General features: G+C 40.8%; 1 protein-coding gene across 2 annotated transcripts; it reads right to left on the bottom strand.

The window, feature by feature from the left end:
- Positions 1-4,944: 4,944 nt before the first annotated feature.
- Positions 4,945-22,197, bottom strand: LOC115169551 (alanine aminotransferase 2-like). Of its 2 annotated transcripts, XM_029725273.1 has the most exons (12): positions 22,038-22,197; positions 21,409-21,600; positions 14,744-14,833; positions 14,401-14,509; positions 14,046-14,179; positions 13,649-13,892; positions 13,379-13,458; positions 10,250-10,386; positions 9,810-9,984; positions 6,535-6,690; positions 6,072-6,184; positions 4,945-5,802 (listed from the first exon to the last, which is right to left on the bottom strand). In XM_029725273.1, exons 2-12 carry the CDS (start codon positions 21,544-21,546, stop codon positions 5,712-5,714), a joined length of 1,467 nt encoding a protein of 488 aa, XP_029581133.1. In that variant the 5' UTR covers positions 21,547-21,600; positions 22,038-22,197; the 3' UTR covers positions 4,945-5,711. The 2 variants fall into 2 exon arrangements, with proteins under 2 accessions (XP_029581133.1, XP_029581132.1); XM_029725272.1 differs by lacking the exon at positions 22,038-22,197 and having other exon boundaries at positions 21,409-22,031.
- Between the last annotated feature and the right edge of the window lie 904 nt (positions 22,198-23,101).

The raw sequence follows: 23,101 nt of genomic DNA, 5'->3' as shown, positions 1-23,101 counted from the left end.
AAGACAAAAGGACTGTGATCTGAGTTCATATTTCGAGAATGTATTTTTTTGGGTGCTCTTAGTTGTTTATGCGTTTTTGTCATCAAACATTTGGTGCTACGTGGACTTAGTGCTAGGCATCCTGAGACAGTAAAATGAACCTGCCATGCCAAAACTGCAAAGGATTGTTACAGGTAGAAACTAGACAAAAACAAATCCCCCAAATGAAAAAGAGAGGATGGATTCTTAGAGGAACACCGATCAATGTTCCACTTGCTGATGACATCAGGGGGGGGGGGTCACACTCCCTGCCAATGCAATTGAGTGGTGGCGAGGAGCTTAGTGGCAAATTAGATGAAAGTTGTCAACATGCCAGTGGAACACAGGGGAACACAGAGACAACGATCGATAAGGCCAGTCTGGGAATAACTAATTACCCTGGCTGCAAGAGGTTCTGAGGTGCTGTTGGAGCCACAGAGAAACCAGATCACATCCTAGCAATCTCCTACTCCACTAGCTCTCACTCTTAATAGTTCTTACTACTTTCATTGGGCCTAGGCCTACATGTGCTACGTAAAATACAGACTCTGGCATGTTGAAATGTAATGGCAGAGGTTTATGGATGAGTGTGAGAGTGTAGGTGAAAACGGTGCCGAGGGAGAGATGAGAAAAGAGGTGGGGTTTGGGGATTGAACAGAGGGTCGGTGGGAAAGAAGAGAGAGAGAGAGGGATGAGGAAAGAGAGAAGACAGAAAAACAATAAGATGCAAAAAAAAAATGATTGAAGTGTGTGACGGAAAAGGAGTGGTGTAGAAAGAAAAAGAGGGGATGATAGAAGCCTATAATAGTTTGCTACAGGGAGCTAAACAAGTGGCAAATCAGACATTCACAACAATTATAGGAAAACCACACAGAAGTAAGTTCCCCTCTCCTTCACTCTTCAAGTCTGCAATTACATTCAAACCCAACCACTGATCATTAAATCAGGCTCAGCTCAGTTCAGCAATCGCTCCACCACACCCTCTGATTTCAACATGAGTGGTGGCTGCATTTGGGTTGGGTACCAGCTTTGAAAGTAGCCGCGCTTAGCAGACTACACTATCATCCATCACATGCGACCTTGAAGATGCATGGAAGAGAACTGTAGTAGTAGAGGCAGGGAAACAGAGACAGAGCCAAGGCAAGTCATCATAAATATGAGAATCGCAAGTTAGGCTTATGTTCAAGAGCCGGGAAAATGGTGCAGCCTGATGTTGACTGTCACTCTGCTGACCCCGTTTTATGGTGACTTTGACCCCCACAAATATTTTGTTTAGGGGGTAGATCAGCTTTAATATTGAGGATAGATTGTAGCTTCCATCAATGTAATTGTCTGCATCACTTCCAATCCCCCATATATTTTTTTGCAAGTGTATATACATACAGTACCAGTCAAAAGTTTGGACACACCTACTAATTCAAGGGTTTTTCTTAATTTTTACTATTTCTACATTGTAGAATAATAGTGAAGATATCAAAACTACGAAGTAAAACATATGGAATCATGTAGTAACAAAAATAGTGTTAACCTCTCTAGGGTATGTGGGACGAAATCGTCCCACCTACTCAACAGCCAGTGGAATCCCGTGGCGCGATATTCAAATACCTTAGAAATGCTATTACTTAAATTTCTCAAACATATGACTATTTTACACCATTTTAAAGACAAGACTCTCGTTAATGTAACCACACTGTCCGATTTCAAAAAGGATTTACAACGAAAGCAAAACATTAGATTATGTCAGCAGAGTACCCAGCCAGAAATAATCACACACACATTTTTCAAGCTAGCATATAATGTCACATAAACCCAAACCACAGCTAAATGCAGCACTAACCTTTGATGATCTTCATCAGATGACACTCCTAGGACATTATGTTATACAATACATGCATGTTTTGTTCAATCAAGTTCATATTTATATCAAAAACCAGCTTTTTACATTAGCATGTGACGTTCAGAACTAGCATACCCACCGCAAACTTCCGGTGAATTTACTAAATTACTCACGATAAACGTTCACAAAAAACATAACAATTATTTTAAGAATTATAGATACAGAACTCCTTTATGCAATCGCTATGTCCGATTTTAAAATAGCTTTTCGGCAAAAGCACATTTTGCAATATTCTGAGTAGATAGCTCGCCATCACGGGCTAGCTATTTTGACACCCACCAAGTTTGGCACTCACCAAACTTAGATTTACTATAAGAAAAATTTGATTACCTTTGCTGTTCTTCGTCAGAATGCACTCCCAGGACTTCTACTTCAATAACAAATGTTGGTTTGGTTCAAAATAATCCATAGTTATGTTCAAATATCCTGTGTTTTGTACGTGCGTTCAAGACACTATCCGAAGGGTGACGAAGGGTGACGCGCCCGGCGCGTATCGTGACAAAATAAATATTACATTACCGTACTTCGAAGCATGTCAACCGCTGTTTAAAATCAATTTTTATGAGATTTTTCTCGTAAAAAAGCGATAATATTCCGACCGGGAAACCCTGTTTTCGTTCAAAGACTAAAAATCTAAAATGGACTCTTCACGTGCATGCGCGCCCCCGTCTCATTGTTCTCAGATCGACCACTTACCAAATGCGTTACTGTTTTTCAGCCATGGCCTGCTAAGTCATCATTCAACGTTCTGGCGCCCTCTGAGAGCCTATGGGAGCCGTAGGAAGTGTCACGTTACAGCAGAGATCCTCAGTTTTCAATAAAGAGAGTGTAGAAGGCCAAGAAATGGTCAGAGAGGGCACTTCCTGTTTGGAATCTTCTCAGGTTTTGCCTGCCATATGAGTTCTGTTATACTCACAGACACCATTCAAACAGTTTTAGAAACTTTAGGGTATTTTCTATCCAAATCAATTATATGCATATTCTAGTTTCTGGGCAGTAGTAATAACCAGATTAAATCGGGTACGTTTTTTATCCGGCCGTGCAAATATTGCCCCCTACCCTAGAGAGGTTAAAATAAATCAAAATATAATTTATATTTTAGATTCTTCAAAGTAGCCACCCTTTGCCTTGATGACAGCTTTGTAACACTCTTGGCGTTCTCTCAACTAGCTTCACGTGGAATGCTTTTCCAACAGTCTTGAAGGAGTTCCCACATATGCTGAGCACTTGTTGGCTGCTTTTCCTTCACTCTGCATTCCAACCTATACCAAACCATCTCAATTGGGTTGAGGTAGGGTGATTGAGGAGGCCAGGTCATCTGATGCAGCACTCCATCCCTCTCCTTCTTGGTCAAACAGCCCTTACACAGCCTGGAGGTGTGTTGGGTCATTATTCTGTTGAAAAACAAATGATAGTCCCAATAAACGCAAACCAGATGGGATGGCGTATCGCTGCAGAATGTTGGGGTAGCCATGCTTGTTTTTGCTAAAAGTATTATTGATCGATTGACTATGACTTTTCAGATCACCCAGTAGTGCTATCTGCTGGGTTAGCTCCAGGTAAATATTTCAATTCTTCAGCCATTCCTGGATCTGTGACCAAAAACAAGCTAGATATGGACCAAATCAAATGATCTAATGACTATGGTCCTTCGCAGCAAAATCTGCAGAGCTGGGAAGGTTGTATCCCCCATATAAATAACGTTCTATTGGTTGCAAGAATTTTGTATAATAATTTAAATTGAAAAATTCTACGTTTTGAATCCGCCGTCGTTTTGAGTATCAGTTCATAAACCATGTGCCATGGAATCGGTACGTCAAAAATCTCTTCCCAAACTATTTTGCAATCTATATGGCACAGCTGTCAATTTTCTTGTCCTTAAATGAAACTGGTATACTTTTTTATTTATGACAGTTATGGTCTTTAATGCAGGGGCGACAGATAAGTTCCTTACTTTTTCCCCCTTCCACTTTCCTCTTCCACTTTTGCTGTAATTCTGCAAGTAGTTGGTTGTAATTTTGAGTAGAGCAGACATTTCCATGTGTTTTTGTTAGCTGCATGTGTCACATTACTCCACGAGTCCTATTTATGATATCATTTATGAAGATTATACATTTTAAACATTCTTAAATTATATATATATTTTTTTAATCAATTAGTATATTTGAGTTTAACCACAATATTTGTTGTATTATTTTTCTGTATTTTCTGGTGGATTAAATGGAAATTGCAAATATACAGGTTGCCTTTGTCGTCCTACTCTGACCAAGGTCAGATCAAACGAGTTGATGGCGACAGTGTAAAACAAGTTCACCCAATTCAATTAGTGAGGACAGGGATGTGTGGCTGACTGGACGTATCTAGCTGTGAGGGGGGATTGTAAGGGCTACAGAAAGACGAAGAGGTGGTTAATTAGGAAAGGGGGTCTGCTTTGTCAGGGATAATGAATGTTGGCAGCCACTGTAGAGGACAGGAGAGAGAAAGAGCTTTACAGACTAAAAGCTCTCCCCCTCCCTCAAGAAATAAAGTATATGTCCAACAGTATCTTGATCATTGTAGATAATAGCTAGAAGATGGAAGTGGTGGTTATATAATAAATACATTCACGTGACATCATTAGAGATAATATTAACAGGAACTGAACTCTCAATAAAACCTGTGAAAGCAGGCCAGTCCTCAAGGAGAACTCATCCTCAGGGGACAACCTCTCCCAATGTGTGTGTGCTCACAGTAGGCTCCTGACTCACTCCCCATGATAACTGCCATGAGCTGTTGTTGTCTTCATAATTCTACAAATCCTTGACAGCATTTCTTTTATTTTCATTCTCCTGCTATTCAAAAACTGGTCTCTGATTTTTCTCCCTGCTGTCTCCTTTTTATCCCGGTTTTTCCATGAATTTGGTCTAAAGAATGTAACGGTATGCTACTCAACTGAAAGTCAAGGACATTCTTTGTAGTAGATGTATGGCGTGTGACAAGTGTGCCCTCTTGTGGAATTCTAGCACTATGGCGGAAAGTTCCACACAAAAAAAAGGCAAAAATGTTATATTTATTTAGCAAATGTAATAAAATCATATTTCAATTAAAATCATTATGTGAAAGCTTCTCTTACATAATACTATCTTATACAGTACCTTACTACAATACTTACAAAACTATTTCTACAGAGTCTGGAAATAATCTAGTAGCTCTTTCCATTTCTTCATTTCATACACTACTACTAGTCCAGCGTACCTCAGTTGGTAGAGCATGGCGCTTGCAACGCCAGGGTTGTGGGTTCGATTCCCATGTGGGACCAGTATGAAAATGTATGCTCTCACTACTGTAAGTTGCTCTGGTTAAGAGTGTGTGATAAATGACTAAAATGTACTATACCATCATACTGGCCTTGACTTGTGGGATCATGACACACACCCTCTCTCCCACACAAGTGTGTGCACGGACACACAACTGAGATGACAATGAACATCAAGTTATATATGTCAGATAAATTTGATATGTCCCAACATTAAAAAAAAAAACTACAGCTCTAATCCTGATTTATAAAAACTAAATCTCCTTGGTGTTCACAACCACTACATTTTCACATGTACAGTCTGTGAGTCCACCATTTCTTGGAATCTTGTAGGCCTAGGAGTTAAAGTGCATTGTCAAGGTGACCGAAGACAGAGGCACTAGTACAGTAGGCACTTAGTGACAGATGATTTCTGATAGGTTGGCTGGTAGACTGTGCACATATTGGTCTGTGTCCTATTCTCTTCTGATTTGGTGAAAGTTAGGAAGTTAAGGAGGATGATTAAGAGTACTGCTGAGTGAATCTCAGGTGGAACTCCTTTACTTTAGCCAGTAAGATCTTCAGCTTGTCTGTGGGCGGCAGAATGGTCATCCTGGAACAAGGAAGGGAGAAAATGAAAGAGAACATCATTAAAGAGCTGTAAAATAAATAATAGACTCCACACCTTGGTAATCTACTACAGCTTGGACTTTGAACAGAAAGCAGTGCATTGGAAATTATGGATGACACGTTACTTATGTTGTCTACATTCCTACTTTGGGATGTACATCCAAAAGATCCAGTTTCACCATAACGTACTATGCCCATTTTACGCTGAGAGAGGTTGTGATAAGATGTTTGAGTAAACTGGGTTGGCCATACCTGAAGTGGTAGGTCCCGTCTTTCTGTCCAAAGCCACTTCCCGGCACCAGGCAGATGCCAGTCTCCTCCAACATCTTCATACAGTAGAACATGTCTGGTACCTGGCCCAGAGCCTGGAGAGAGAAGCACAAATTACAGTATTAAAGCAGGTTCAGAAGCATATGTGAATTACGGTATTGCAGTAGGTTCACACGTCCATAGAGTAAGTATTTCACAACCAGATTTTTACAAAAGGATTTTGTTTAAAAATGTCTTGCTTAATGTTTTTAGCCCTTTTTATTAAAGCTTTTTCTTTGAATGGTTGCTCAGAATGTAAAGAGCTTTGTGATTTTACGTCTGTAAACGAAAAGCGCTCTACAAATGCAATTTATTATTATTATTCAAATAAAATGGAAATTCATTTCCTGAATTTGACTTGTTTCAGGTCCTAACAGCAGAGCAGAACTAATTAGGGCTGACTAACCTTCGCCTCCTTGATGGCTTTCTGAGGCAGGCTGATGTTGGGGAACGAGTACATGGCTCCCTGGACAGGGTTACAGGTGATCCCAGGTACAGTGTTCAGAATTTCCTCTGTCAACTTGGCCTTCTCTGCCAGCAGACTGAGGGTTGCTGTTCGCTCCTGGACACAGGGAAGACGGTGTGTGTTTCATTTTGCGAATGGGCCACAAACAGTGAGGCCCGAAATGATTGACACCGTTCACAAAGATGAAGAAAAATGAATCGTTTATTTTATACTGTCAAATACTGATCTACAGTACCAGTCAAAAGTTTGGACATCTACTCATTCAAGGGTTTTTCTTTATTTTTACTATTTTCTATATTGTAGAATTATAGTGAAGACATCAAAACTATGAATTAACCCATATTGAATCATGTAGTAACCAAAAAAGTGTTAAACAAATCAAAATATATTTTATATTTGAGATTCTTCAAAGTAGCTACCCTTCACCTTGATGACAGCTTTGCACACTCTTGGCGTTCTCTTAACCAGCTTCATGAGGTAGTCATCTGGAATGTATTTAAATTAACAGGTGTGCCTTGTTAAAAGCTAATTTGTGGAATATCTTTCCTTCTTAATGCACTTGAGCCAATCAGTTGTGTTGTGACAAGGTAGGGGTGGTATACAGAAGATAGCCCTATTTGGTAAAAGACCAAGTCCATATTATGGCAAGAACAGCTCAAATAAGCACAGAGAAACGACAGTCCATCATTACTTTAGGACCTTTTTCTTTCTTTCTGTAACTAGGAAAGTCAGCTAAGAACAAATTCTTATTAACAATGACAGCCTACTCCACCCAAACCCAGACGACACTGGGCCAATTGTGCGCCACCCTATGGGACTCCCAATCACGGCCGGATGTGATACAGCCTGGATTCAAACCAGGTACTGTTGTGACGCCTCTTGCACTGAGATGCAGTGCCTTAGACCGCAGCGCCACTCGGGAGCCCAATGAAGGTCAGTCAATCCGTAACATTTCAAGAACTTTGAAAGTTTTTTCAAGTGCAGTCGCAAAAAACATCAAGCACTATGATGAAACTGGCTCTCATGAGGACTGCCACAGGAAAGGAAGACCCAGAGTTACCTCTGCTGCAGAGGATAAGTTCATTAGAGTTAACTGCACCTCAGATTGCAGCCCAAATAAATGCTTTACAGAGTTCAAGTAACAGACACATCTTAACATCAACTGTTCAGAGGAGACAGTGAATCAGGCCTTCATGGTCAAATTGCTGCAAAGAAACCACTACTAAAGGACACCAATAAGAAGAAGAGACTTGGGCCAAGAAACATTAGCAATGGACATTAAACCGGTGGAAATCTGTCCTTTGGTCTGATGAGTACAAATTACATTTTTGGTTCCAACCGTTGTGTCTTTATGAGACGCAGAGTAGGTAAATGGATGATCTCTGCATATGTGGTTCCCACCGTGAAGCATGGAGGAGGAGGTGTGATGGTGTGGGGATGCTTTGCTGGTGACACTGTCTGTGATTTATTAACCAGCATGGCTACCACAGCATTCTGCAGCGATACGCCGTCACCTCTGGTTTGTGCTTAGTGGGACTATCATTTGTTTTTCAACAGGACAATGACCCAACACACCTCCAGGCTGTGTAAGTGCTATTTCACCAAGAAGGAGAGTGATGCATCAGATGACCTGACCTCCTCAATCACCCAACCTCAACCCAATTGAGATGGTTTTGGATAAGTTGGAATGCAGAGTGAAGGAAAAGCAGCCAACAAGTGCTCAGCATATGTGGGAACTCCTTCAAGACTGTTGGAAAAGCATTCCAGGTGAAGCTGGTTGAGAGTATGCCAAGAGTGTGCAAAGCTGTCATCAAGGCGAATGGTGGCTCCTTTGAATAATTTAATTATATATTTATTTTATTTAATTGAACCTTTAATCTCAAATATATTTTGATTTGTTTAACACTTCTTGGGTTACTACATGATTCGATGTGTTATTTCATAGTATTGATGTCTATTATTCTACAATGTAGAAAATTGTAAAAATTAAGAAAAATCCTTGAATGACTTGGTGTGTCCAAACTTTTGACTATTATTGACTATATTGTATGCAAAAAAATACAATTTTTTCCGTCAAAAATGAACTCTCATACATTACCAATACATCACCTTGCGAGGACAAGGGCACTGAGCCTTTTTCTAAAATGTTTTATGAGTTGGAGAACACATTGGGAGGGATCTTAGATCATTCATCCATACAGAATCCTTCCAGATCCTTGATGTCTTTCGTCTGCGATTATAGAGTGCCCTCTTCAATTCAAACCACAGGTTTTCAATGGGTTTCAAGTCTGGAGACTGAGATGGCCATTGCAAAATGTAAACTTTGTGGCCAGTTAACAATTTATTTCTGGATTTTAATGTGTGCTTGGGGATATTGTCTTGCAGCCAAGTTTCAGCCTCCTGGCAGAGGCGAACAGGTTTTTGGATAACATGTCCTGGTACTGGGTAAAGTTCATGATGCCATTGACCTTAACAAGGGCCCCAGGACAAGTGGAAGCAAAATAGCCCCATAATATCAAAGATCAACCACCATATTTTACAGTAGGTATGGGTTTTTTTTCTGCTAATGCATTCTCATTTCGACACCAAACCCACCACTGGTGTGCGTGGCCAAAGAGCTCTATTTTCATGTAATTTGCCCAAAGCACCAGTCCCAATCCAAGTGCCAATGCCATTTAGCAAACTCCAGTCATTTACATTTGTTAGATGACGTGAAAAAAAGAGCTCTTAGGCCACGCACAGCAGTGGTGGGTTTGGCATCTAAATGAGAATGCATGAGCAGAAAAGAACCCCATACCTACTGTAAATTATGGTGGTCGATCTTTGATGTTTTGTGGTTTGAATTGAAGAGAGCAGTCCATAAGCGTAGACGAAGGATATCAAGGCAGAGGCAACCATTTTGAAAACAGGGGTGTCAATCATTTTTACCCCTACCTTTTTGAGAAAAAAGTTTTACTTGTTAAACAAAATCTATGTCTCTGAGCAATTGTATTAGTAGAAAATAATATAATTTCCCCAATTTTTTGGAGCACACAATATTGCTCAGTATTTGTTTTATTTATTCATACAGTCATTTTTGCTCATCTTTATCAAGGGTGTCAATCATTCCAGACCCCGCTGTATATTAAATATGTGTCCCTATCAATGTTAACAGTCCGGTAAGTCATTTTTGATTAAAAAATGTCTGCTAAATAACCATATAACCAAATGATTACCTTCATGAAGGTGGTGTAGGAAGGTTCTCCTGGCTGTGGGGAGTTGACCACCAGGTCCATCAGAGCCTGACCAGGGACGGGGGCACACAGTCTGATCGACACCAGCTTAGTGAGCTGTGCTTTCACCTCTGGGTCCATGTTGATCACCTCCATGTAACCTCCACGGAAACCACACCTGGGAGAGCAAAAGGGGAGACCAGTTACAGTACAGTGGTTCATAAGACAACACATCACCGTACCATTACCATATCTATTGGTGATACAGTATATACTGGTTTAAATTAAGTCATATAATGGTTTATATGTCAAGTCAGGTTACTGAATATTGCTCTTGAGGTTTCTACAGAAAATAACTCAGTCCTCTTGGCCTGTTTGTATATTGGTTGTGAACGGTTCAGGGTATGAGCATGAAAGAGCAAGAGAGGGAGAAAATGTCTTACTCTCCCATGTAGCACTTGGAGGTGGAGTGGAAAGATGCCAGTTCTACAGTGTTCGAGTACTGTGGTCCCAACTCAAACAGCACCTTCTTAAAGGAATGGAACTGGCAACCCTCCGCATACACATTATCCTGGTACACCTGAGGGACAGAAGAGGAGGGAAGGGGATGTTAGTAGATTACGTAAAGGTAAGCACAGTTGAAATTGTGTTTATGAGGAGCATCAGTATGATATTGGTAAGGGACAGATCTAAATTTACTAGTGGGAAGGGGGAGGCTGGTCCAACTCAAGCTGTCATAAACAAAATGCACCCCCCTCCTCAAAGTACATTTCTTTTCACATGACCTTCCCCTTGTACTGTCAAATCTATTTAACACCCTCCCCCTCATAGAATTAACTCAAAATAATGTTTATGACCACAAATAACAATAACTGTAGCGACCCTGTGTTTATAAACGTGGATATCTACTTTGCTTTTTTTGTCACAGTCAATGCCACACAGGGCTACGTGCCACCACACAGGAGCTCACTCTCCCTACCTGTTTCATTACTTTACGATCAGAGCCGGTTGCAGACAATTATCAGCTGGGGTGAAATCAGATTTTCAACATTTTGATGCCATATTTATAATTACATAAAATAAATAAAACACATTTTCCACCAACATGATTCTGTGCCAATGCACCACACAACCAATAAACAAAACATACCGGCACTTCAATATCATGGTTTGCATTTTCAACACCACAATAAATAGACTATGTCAATCATGGCAAACAGAAAACACATCCCTCCCTATCTTGTAGGCTTGCCCAAGGCTTGGCTTGACAATCTCTGAATGTCAGTAAACTTTTGAGTGTTTTGTAACAGATGCCTCTTTCCATTCATCAAATTGGAATGATTGATTTATTTTATTTGTCAGTTAAAATACATACACACATACATACATATGTATATATATAAACACAGTACTAGGCAAAAGCTTGGACACACCTACTCATTCAAGGGTTTTTCTTTATTTGAACTATTTTCTACATTGTACAATAATAGTAAAGACATCAAAACTATGAAATAACACATATGGAATCATGTAGTAACCAAAAAAAGGGTTAAACAAATCAAATTATATTTTATATTTGACATTCTTCAAAGTAGCCACCCTTTGCCTTGATGACAGCTTTGAACAATCTTGGAATTATCTCAACCAACTTCACCTGGAATGCATTTTAAAAAACAGGGGTGCCTTGTTAAAAGTACATTTGTGGAATTTCTTTCCTTCTTAATGCGTTTGAGCCAATCAGTTGTGTTTAGGTAGAAGTGGTATACAGAAGATAGCTGTCACGTCCTGACCAGTAGAGGGTGTAGTTGGGTCAGGACGTGGCAGAAGAGAAGTTTGTGTTTTGATTGTTTCGTTTATTTTGGCCGTGTGACTTCCAATCAGGCACAGCTGTAGAGGGTTGTGGCTGATTGGGAGTCACACATAAGTAGCCTACTTTTCCTTTGGGGGTTGTAGGTAATTGTTTCTGTTTAGTGTGTTTCACCTGACAGGACTGTGTTGGCTGTCAGATCCTTGTTTTTGTTTGAATAGTGTTACGGCAATAATTAAATATGTTGAACACTAACTCCGCTGCGTTTTGGTCCACTTCTTCCGACGACAGCCCTTACAATAGCCCTATTTGGTAAAAGACCAAGTATATATTATGGCAAGAACAGCTCAAATAAGCAAAGAGAAACGACAGTCCATCATTACTTTAAGACATGATGGTCAGCCAATCTGGAAAATTTCTTCAAGTGTAGTCGCAAAAACCATCAAGAGCTATGATGAAACTGGCTCTCATGAGGACCGCCACAGGAAAGGAAGAGCCAGAGTTACCTCTGCAGCAGAGGATAAGTTCATTAGAGTTACTGGCCTCACAAATTGCAGCCCAAATAAATGCTTCACAGAGTTCAAGTAACAGACACATCTCAACATCAAGTGTTCAGAGGAGACTGCGTGAATCAGGCCTTCATGGTCGAATTGCTGCAAAGAAACCACTATTAAAGGATATTAATAAGAAGAAGAAACTTACTTGGGCCAAGAAACACGAGCAATGGACATTAGACCGGTGGAAATCTGTCCTTTGGTCTGATGAGTCCAAATTTGAGATTTTTGGTGTCTTTGTGAAATGCATAGTAGGTGAACGGATGAGCTCCGCATGTGTGGTTCCCACCGTGAAGAATGGAGGAGGAGGTGTGATGGTGTGGGTGTGCTTTGCTGGTGACACTGTCAGTGATTTATTTAGAATTCAAGGCACACTTAACCAGCATGGCTACCACAGAATTCTGCAGCGATACTACATAAATTCCATATTATTTCAGAGTTTTTATTTCTTCACTATTATTCTACAATGTAGAATATAGTAAAAAATAAAGAAAAACCCTTGAATGAGTAGGTGTCTCCAAACTTTTGACTGGTACTGTATGTATTACGTTAATAAATGATATATTGTCTAGACATTCGACATTATGGTAAACAGACATTGCCTACAAATGTCAATGGAAAATGTGAACAGTCTGTTCTACCGTTAAACTGTGCTTCGGACCGCATAAGGCAAAACACTTTAAATATTGGTTGATTATTTATACACTACTGTAAAGTGGGTCCAATCAAATGAGAGATGGGATGAATGGTAGCCTATCCTGACTTGTATTAAACCATCACAGTCAGAAAAGGTGAAGAATGTGTTCTGCAATAATCATGGAAATGTAATAAATAATTGGAAAGAGATTTCTAATTATTTTAGAACGCAAAGATAAAATGTATATATTTTCACACTTCTCACTAACAGCAAATGATTGCATCTTGTTATTAGATTTTTTTTGTTATGAATAAGTCATCATATATTCCCTATTTGCAAAAAGCTACTAGGCTACTTTTGACTTCTTTCAATGCAATACTTTAACCATTAGAAACTGTGCGTATACATGGTCTAAAGTTTGCGGGATGATAAGCACATTCTTACATCAAGTTCAGTTTTTATAAATGCCAACTTTTAGGTGAAAACTGGCACGCGCATGTTTTGGGGCATATTCTATGGGTACTCAACCTTTATAAATGAGGCCCCAGTTCTTGACCTTGCCTGATTAGTTTACCTCATCAGCCATCAGGAAGAGATGCTCCTTAGCAGCGAATCGGATCACATCCTCAATGCACTGTCTACTCTGGACCTGACCTATTACAGAGGAGGAGAGGGAAAGGTTCAGATTCATATTGGCAGAACTGGACATTTTGGTTTATGTCTAAGTGGGATCTATGTCCTCTGGCGCCGTCTAGTGACATGACTGGGAGGACTGTGAAATCACTATGTCAACCTCTACATGACGCATCATGAATTCCGTATGTATTAAGCTTTGGCTGCTTACCAGTGGGGTTTCCAGGGTTGATGACGCAGAGGGCTTTGGGGTTGCAGTGCTTCCTGGCCTCCGCTAGGGAGCGCTCCAGCTCACTGAGGTCCATGCTCCAGCACTTATCCTCGTTCAGGTAGTAGTTGACCTGCACAGCGCCCAGCTCAGCCAGAGCAGCCGAGTACAGAGGGTACTGAGGGATGGAGATCATCACCCCTGTCTTCGACGCACCCTCACCACACACCAACAGCTGCAGCATAGTCTGGGAGAGAGATGGGAGTGAAGGAGGACCGATGGGTGCATCTCAAGTTTAGAGTCCTCAACGCTTCCCTCCTGTCCCCCCCCCCCCCCCCCCCCCCATCTGCAGTGAGAAGTTTACTTGTAAAATCTAATTATTTGATTTTTTAGTTTTTACCACGATGCCGTTGCTGGCGCCGGTGGTGAGGTAGACGTTGTCTGGGTCACAGGGCACGCCCCCGTCCCGACGCTCGATGTAGCGAGCTACATCCTGCCGCACACAGTCTATACCCTGACTGGCACTGTACGCACCTGAGAGAGAGAGAGAGAGGAGCAAGCATGGGACTGTGGAATGGGACTGTGGAACTCTCCAGGATCGGGGTTGACCACCCTAGACTGCGAAAGGTCATTCATTGCTTATGCAGACACTAACAGGCTGACACAGGCTTATTGGCTAAAATATCCCCTTTGTGAATTTTATCTTAACTTACATCCCTCCCATACACAATCAATCAAGTATCTGAACAACATACCCAAACTATTCCCTCCACAAGCCTGCAGAATGCGGCGCGCTCTGCTTTTGGCATCCTCTGGAAACATGTTGTCATTCAAGAGTTCCGGGTAGGAGCAGAGTGCCAAGACCTTCAGGAGGAAGAGAGGACAGCGAGAGCTAGGTGAGGAACAGACAGGAGTTGATGCAGGATAGTGTACACAAATCTGCATGAAACGCTGCATGAATCTGCATGAAAATGTCACAATGTGATTTTGCCATATACAGAACGGTTTCAAATGACAAAGGACAATGAAAGACACCCTGTAATCAAAAAGAGAGTTGTTTTAGATTAATGGTTTGGAACATAGGGGATAAAAGCAGACCTGGCGGAAGAAGGTGATTGGCTGCTGGCCCATGGCATGAGCGTCACCGATATTGGCCTTGATGACCTCAGTGAAGGGCTTCTTCACTCCCTGCAGGACAGAGAAACAAGACAGAAAACAATGAGGCAGAGAGAGGATGAAACAATTAGGGCAAGGAAGAAAGAGATGGATGAATACAATGTGTTCTTGGGAAACACTCTTCACGCCACTTCGATACCGAAGTTACGTTTTCATAGAAGGTTAGGGGAACTTGCGCAGCAGGTTAGGAGACTGAGGTTAAGGTTAGGAAAATGGTTAGGGATAGCAAAAAGAGTAGTGAAAAGAGTGTGTCCCATGCGTTCTTTGGTCACAGGGGTGTGCAGGGGATAAAGGCAGTCCAATACTTTATTTTATTCTTTATAAACTCATAATTAACAATTTATAACTACTTATCTGAGCGTGTCCCTCTAAGTAAGACATGAGTATGAGGTCACTTCCTGCTGGAATATGAGGTCACGTCTAAAGGTAACCCGGTACCGGGCCGAAAAATGAATGGAAGTGAATGGGGCAGTTCCACATCAAAGGTATACAGATAATTCCACATTGAACTTTTTTTTTATTTCCTGAGCTTTCTTATATCTCTCAGATATTGGACAACATACTTCCTTTATTTGTACACTGTTTTCCATGTATGAATCTGTTATTCAATGCGTTTCTATAAGCTAAATTCAATATTTCATCAAATCATTTTTATATATATATTTTTTTATACCTAAAGGGGTCCTAAAATTCAAAATAAAATAGCTAAACGATCCTTGGTATGACCATCGTAAAACAATTCCAGATGTTAGTTTAGTAGAAACCCAGCCCCTAGCCCTTAGACCTTTAAATAGACAACCCTTAAAGCCAAACAGCTCTTCATAATTTCCTTTGCCATGTGTTTTTACTTAAACTCTCAAGCACAAATACAAAATGCAGGTATAGTCTTTGCCAGGAGAAATGACTTGGCAGCCTGCATTGCTTAAATATGTGCTTTCCTCATCCCTTGCTTTTAGGTCCTAAAATGTAGGACATCACAGGAGACCTTTTGCCAGGCCGTATTTGTTCTTAATTGACTTGCCTTGTTAAATAAAGATGAAATTAAATAAAACCATAAGAAAAAGATAAAACACATGAGTGACAGAATCCAATTTTAGCTTTTCCAATGTTAGGGTTTCCAACTGTACACACTTACCTACAAACACAAACACATCATGTGTGTCTGTGTGTTTGGGAGCAGAGTGGAGGAAGTCAAAACGAGAAGTTGTTCAGCCCAACTACTGTATAGTAATATATTAAAGAAGAGAAAATGCCGTCTGGAAAGCAAAAAGAAACACACAGTCCCATGCTGGCTGCTGCCTGGAAGGCTTGTCAAGTGTTATATCAGCCCGTTTCCAGCTGTAGAAACAGACGATAAGTGTAAAGTAGGTGTCAAATGCGGTGTAAAAAACAGACTGCAAAACAGAACTGGTCATGGAGAATAGGAAAAAATAATGAATTTGGGGAGGTTGTCAAGGAATGTGGTGAAATATTGTTCTTATAGGCCAATGGTAACACTAGCAGTCTGTTCCCTTTTCTCTGTCCTTATAAGCAAAGAAAAATGCAACTACTTATGTAGCTACTTCTCTCATTATCTGAGAACAATATGTCAAGAGGTTGAAAGTATCTCCTTAAGAACAACCTGTCCTGGATGGACAACGGAACTAAACTGGCCAAGAACACAGGCTCCTCAGTGAGTGTCCAGATGCTCGGTATTTGACAACATGGACAGCGATCAGTGGCCACAAGTGGAACTCATTCAAACCCAGAGGGAAGCAAAGCAGCCCTGCTGTTGTTCTACCCACCAGAGACATTTATCCAATCTAATTGGGCCAGCTGGACCAGCAATGACCACCAAAGTTCACAACAGAAAATAAACCTCCTACACTCCCATTGGTCACAAGACAGAGGTGTCTCTCAGTTCAGACCAATCACAAACAGCAGGGGAGTGACACCCACTGAATAACAAAGGACCTCCTCCCATTCCATTCATACTGAGAGTAGAGAGCAGTTTACATTTTTTTGCAACGAGATATGTTGCAAAAAAAAAAAAAAAAAAAATGTTCCCAAGTGACGAGAGTACGTTTTATTAAAAAACAAATCCAAAAATAATTCCAAAAATCAGTCCCCCTCTTTTTCTGGGAACTTTAAAAGTATTTTTAAGTGTTCAAAGTGCTTCTAATCAGGTATTTTATCTCAGGGAGTCTTTTTACATTGTCACATAAAGACCACATAGCAGGCCCCTTGTTGAAAAACCTTCACTGATTAGGCCATGTGCTCTTGTCAGAGTCCTGCATATTGCATGTTCTTTATAAGATGATTGAGACTAGCCTACAGTTGATTTTGCCCTCTCTCTCTCTCTACCTCCTTACCCAGGTCTCTAGTTGTTTCTCTTTCTGCGTGTTTAAGTTTATTTGCCTCTTTTTCTGTCTCTGGTAAGTAGCATTCTAATTGGTCTGGCAAAACAAATTCAAAGTCTGGCCAAAGAAAGCTACATCATTATGGCTACTAGTTTACTCTTCAAAATTAGCGAAGTAGCAGAGGCAGGAGATGAAATGTGATGTCTTTCATTCATTAAAGAAAGTCACAGTGTGCCGTGCTACTCAGAAATTCTCCTGCAGTCTCCATGGAGACCACTGAGGCGGTAGAAGGTATCTCCGTGGGCCTCTAGCCTGGTCCTAGAGCTGTTATTGGGTTGAAGTTGTTTTGCTCACATTCTACTTAGTGTTTTTTTCTCTTCCTGCTAGGCTAAGAGGGGAATTAACTAATGAGGACAATTTAAGCCGTATCAGGTTTCAGAAAATGTTCCTGAACCTTATCTGCACCTGAAACATTACAGTTCATCTGAGCCCTCAAAATAGGAAGGTGTGTTAGTAGGAGAAAATAGTGAGGGGGTGAAAAGGGGATAGAGAGGGAGTGGAGAAAAAGAGAATGTATTTTGTGTGAAAGTGGGTGTTCCTTCCTTACCTTTTTTAAAGCAAGCAAGTGAATGTAAGCTTTGTTCCCTGTTTTCACAAAGAAATCTAACACCCATCAGAGCTCAGTATGAAAATCAGGTTAGACTTGGAATAGCCTACAGCTAGTTCACCTGATACAGCACAGATTAACAAGTTTTATGTTTCAGACTTAATATATTTGGAGGTTCCCCTAAATAACAAAACACACTTGCTTTCATATTTGTTTTTTTGGATTTATTTTTACCTTTATTTAACTAGGCAAGTCAGTTAAGAACAAATTCTTATTTACAATGACAGCCTAGCCCGGCCAAACACGGACGACGTTGGGACAATTGTGTGCCGCCCTATGGGACTCCCAATCACGGCCGGATGTGATACAGCCTGGATTTACAGGTGCTCAATACGATATGAGGACGTAACAACTTCTTATTAAACCCCTGATGTAGACTTCTGACAGACAAAATCAATCAAATCAAATCCAATTTTATTTGTCCCATTCGCCGAATACAACAGGTGTAGTAGACCTTACCGTGAAATGCTTACTTACAAGCCCTAACCAACAATGCAGTTCAAGAAATAGAGTTAAAAAAATATTTACTAAATAAAATGGAGTAAAAAATTAAATAAAAAGTAACACAATAAAATTAAAATAACGAGGCTATATACAGGGGGCACCGCGACCGAGTCAATGTTCGGGGGTACAGGCGAGTCACTGGTACTTCCTGCTGTAGTTTTTGCTTGTTAGCAGGAATCAGAAGGACAGAATTATGGTCAGATTTGCCAAATGGAGGGCGAGGGAGAGCTTTGTATGCGTCTCTGTGTGTGGAGTAAAGGTGGTCTATAGTTTTTCCCCTCTGGTTGCACATGTAACATGCTGGTCGAAATGAGGTAAAATGGATTTAAGTTTGCCTGCATTAAAGTCCCCGGCCATTAGGAGCGCTGCTTCTAGATTAGCATTTTCTTGTTTGCTTATGGTTTTATACAGCTCGTAGAGTGCAGTCTTAATACCAGCATCGGTTTGTGGTGGTGAGTAGATAGCTACGAATAATATAGATGAAAACTTTCTTGGTAAATAGTGTAGTCTACAGCTTATCATGAGGAGCTCTACCTCTGGCGAACAATACCTTGAGACTTCTTTAATATTAGACATTGCGCACCAGCTGTTATTGAAAAATAGACGCCCCCACCCCTCATCTTACCAGACGTAACTGCTCTGTCCTGCCGATGCACGGAAAACCCAGCCAGCTCTATGTTATCCGTGTCGTCGTTCAGCATCAACTCGGTGAAACATAAGATATTACAGTTTTTAATATCCCTTTGGTAGGATAGTCTCGATCGCCGATCATCCAGTTTATTTTCCAGTGATTGCACGTTGGCCAATAGAATGGATGGTAGAGGCGGTTTACCTACTTGCCGACAAATTCTCACAAGGCACCCTTACCTCCGCCCCCTGTATTTCCGTCTTTTCTTCATGAGAATGACAGGGATTTGGTTCTGGTCTCGGGAAAGCAGTATATATTTTGCGTCGGACTCATTAAAGAAAAAGTATTTGTCCAGTTCGAGGTGAGTAGTCACTATTCTGATGTCCAGAAGCTCTTTTTGGTCATAAGAGACAGTAGCAGCAACATTATGTACAAAATAAGTTACAAACAATGCGAAAAAACTAACAAAATAGCACAGTTAGTTAGGAGCCCGTAAAACGGCAGCCATCCTCTCCGGCGCCATTACCGGTAATAACCAACATTCCCTAACCCAGGTTGGCTCTTGGTTGGCTGGGGTGTTTGAGGATGACTCGGAACAAATAGTAGAGAGAAAATCCATGAATCCAAATTGTATTTGGGTAAAGCCCCAGGACCATCTGGTAAAGGTCACCATAGTCATTACTATGATAGTCCCTCCACACCCCGCCGCAGCCAAAAAGCGACCCTTTCACCTCTTTCTCACACACACAGATACACGCTGCTCGTCTTCCTGGAAAGAGCCCCTCGGAGGGTCCGCTTTACACACCTGACTGACCTCAGTAAATTATGCTCTCTGGGTTTCCATGACAACCCTTGAAATTAAGTGAGAGGGGACGGGATGGTGCAGGTAAAGGTTACACTGAGGGCAGGTACATAAAAACCAACTGGAAAATAACATTGACCTAAGAGGACAAAGTCTGATCAAAGTTTGTAACAGTGTGGACAATATCAATAGATGTAGATTGAAATTGAGAAAAACAACAAATATTGCATTGTGTGCATGTGTACATTGTTGAAAAATGTACAGTATGATTGTAAAAAATAAATGTCAGTAGGCTACATCAAAATGTCAACAACCTACCTCTTCACTCTTGAGTGGACTGTTAAATCTAGAAACACCACTCCACTTACTAGCAGCTGTAACATGATGACCAGCGAGTACCAACAATTTCACATAACAAATGTCGTAGGACTGGAGGGGGGCTGGCGACTCTAGGAGTGACGAGTTATTGCTTTTAAGAGAGTTAAAGGAGACAGTGGCATTGGTCTGGGGGAAAGTGAGGATTTGACCTCTGATAGATTTTATACTGTACGTCATTGTGAGCTCAGAAGTTTAAATAGAGCCGTTGTAAAAACAGACAACAGACTGAACTGAAGTGAATCCCTCGGTTTGCTGTTTGACTTGAGGACTTTGACCTTGCTCTTCCTCAGCTCCAATGAAAACTGATACTGTATAACCGAGAACAAACAGTGACAAGGGAGAGCGAGTCAGAGGGAGAGGGCGAGGGAGATAATGAATGAGCGAGCGAGTGAGAGTGAAAGAAAGAGCGATTACGCTCTCTCCAATCTTCAACAACAAAGCCAATAAGCTCTTGCCTCATCATTGTTGAACAAATAACTAGACAGGTGTCATAAGAAATCAGCGATGTGGTGTTTTAACAATAATTTGATTTCCGATGAGGGGTCAATCTGCTTGTGGGTGACACACTGGGTGTGTGAGCAAATGCACTCAAAAAGTATACATTTTGGTGAGCATTTAGGCTAGATGGCAAAGGGCATGACAAGAGCTTCTCAAGCCACTGGAAACCAGTTATTTATGACATTTTAGGGGGGGTTCAAATACTTCTATCAATTTTAACACAGAAATGGATTAGCCTAACTCTCCATAGTTCTTAATCTTAGCCTATCTATTTATTTTAGAATCACCCAAGTTTGGTAGCAGAGAGCAAACATGTTTGATACAGGGATAGACTGTTTTTACATACAAATCTGATTGAATATAGCATTTGATTAGTGAATTGTCAGCCTCAATTTACTTCAGAGTTGCTTTTTTTCTTTCTGGGAGCTAATCAGGAACATTTCTGGGAAATCTTTAGCTGGGGGACAGGCCACCAAAATCGTCTGGTCACCCTATAATCACACAAGCCTGCAGGCCTAGGCTGCATGTCACTGCTGCAGTTGCAGATCCAGAAAAACGGAGCATTTGAGGCCACAGGAAACTGTCAAGTTAAAAGTCAGACTGTTGCAATGAGTCTAGGTGAGACAGACAGTGCATAGGATTGCTTTCTCACTTTGCAAACTGCTGTACATTTCAGATTGAGAGAAACAAATGATTTGAGCAATTTAAAAACAAATGGGAAAAAATAGAAAATAATGATTTAAGAAAGTTACATTTTATTATTAAGTATACCTCTCTCAGCTCCTTCTCGATCTGCATCGCGCGCTGCACAATGGGTCCGCGCACGGCATACTCCATCTTCTTCACATTGGGGTTCATGGTGTCGATGGTCAAAACCTTGTTCTGGGAGAACGCTGCATTCTCGGTCATTTTCTCTTGGACAAGTCCACGCGGCGGTTCACTGACTCCTGAAAGTGCTCTTCTCTGGGAAGAGAAAGGTGACAGCGGAGAGGGGATCGTCACTGAGCGGACACCAGAGGTGAGGTGCCCCGCGGGGTATTGTGCCCCATTGCCGAAAAAACGGTACTTTCCTCTGGTTATAACGCGCAAACTTTTGGATGACAACATTTGCCCTATGAGCGAAGCAGACATGTCACAATATTATATCTCGTTACGTTAGTTGTGAAGCGCTGCGACCACCCTCACGCTCAATGAATGTTGTCCAACTGGCAAACTTTAAAATATTTTTTTAAAGCCGGCCAGACCTTTGTACCTTACAATTTCCACAACCCTGTTATTCACAGACTGGGGCACTCTTTTCAACCTGAAATGTATGTCTTCTGCACAGTACATATATTGTAACATTACTCCCCCATGTGAGTTTTATCCAACTTCCATCCCCTCATTTCCCCATTACGCACCGATAAATTGTCCGTCAGGAACAGATCTCCGGTATCCGAAAAGACAGACACAAGCGACACGCCTATGCGAGGAGATCTGGGGCAGCTTCAATCTTTCACCCTCTCCGTGCAACTCCCTCTCTTTTGATGGTTTACACACACCCGGCGGCGCGCTCTAACCTATTGGGAGGAGACTACGGACCTGGTTATTCTGCAGAAATTGAGCGCAACTCCTCCTGTTTGGACACGAGACCAGCTCTCTCACTGTTGGAGCAGCATACAGTATTTGCACGAAATGTGCACGGCGCTTAACTTGATACTTTTTAAGGGCGCTCTACTCTAGGCTAGTTCAGTTTTTAGTGTGAATGACTGAGGTAAATGTCGCTTTATCACTCCCCTTTATAGCATATTTACAGTGGTGTAAAGTACCTAAGTAAAAATAATTTAAAGAACTACTAAAGTAGTTTTTTGGGGTATCTGTACTTTACTTTACTATTTATATTTTTGACAACTTTTACTTCACTACATTCCTAAAGAAAATATTGTACTTTTACCCCATACATTTTCTCTGACAACCCAAAGTACTCCTTACATTTTCAGTGAAATTCACACACTTATCAAGAGAACAAGTGGTCATCCCTACTTCACTAAACACAAATGCATCTTTTGTAAATAATTTCTGAGTGTTGGTGTGTGCCCCGGCTATCCGTACATTTTAAAAACAACAACATGGTGCCTTCTGCTTTACTTAATATAAGGAATTTTAAATGATTTATACTTTTACTTTTGATACTTAAGTATATTTTAGCAACTAAATTGACTTTTGTTAAGTATATTTAAAACCAAATACTTTTAGACTTTTACTCAAGTATTATTTTACTAGGTGACTTTCACTTTTACCTGAGTAACTTTTTTATTAAGGTATCTATACTTTTACTCAAGTATGACAATTGGGTACTTTTTATATGATATGATAGTTCTTTAACATAGCAAATACTTCATTCAAAGGATATATCCATTCCTAAATGAAATGTCCAATGCAGCCATTTTTATATCAATATCAAATTATTTCTGGGTAACAATTA

This window comes from Salmo trutta, chromosome 31 (genome assembly GCF_901001165.1).
Source record: "Salmo trutta chromosome 31, fSalTru1.1, whole genome shotgun sequence".
NCBI lineage: Eukaryota > Metazoa > Chordata > Actinopteri > Salmoniformes > Salmonidae > Salmo > Salmo trutta.
This window is presented reverse-complemented; position numbering and strand designations above follow the sequence as displayed.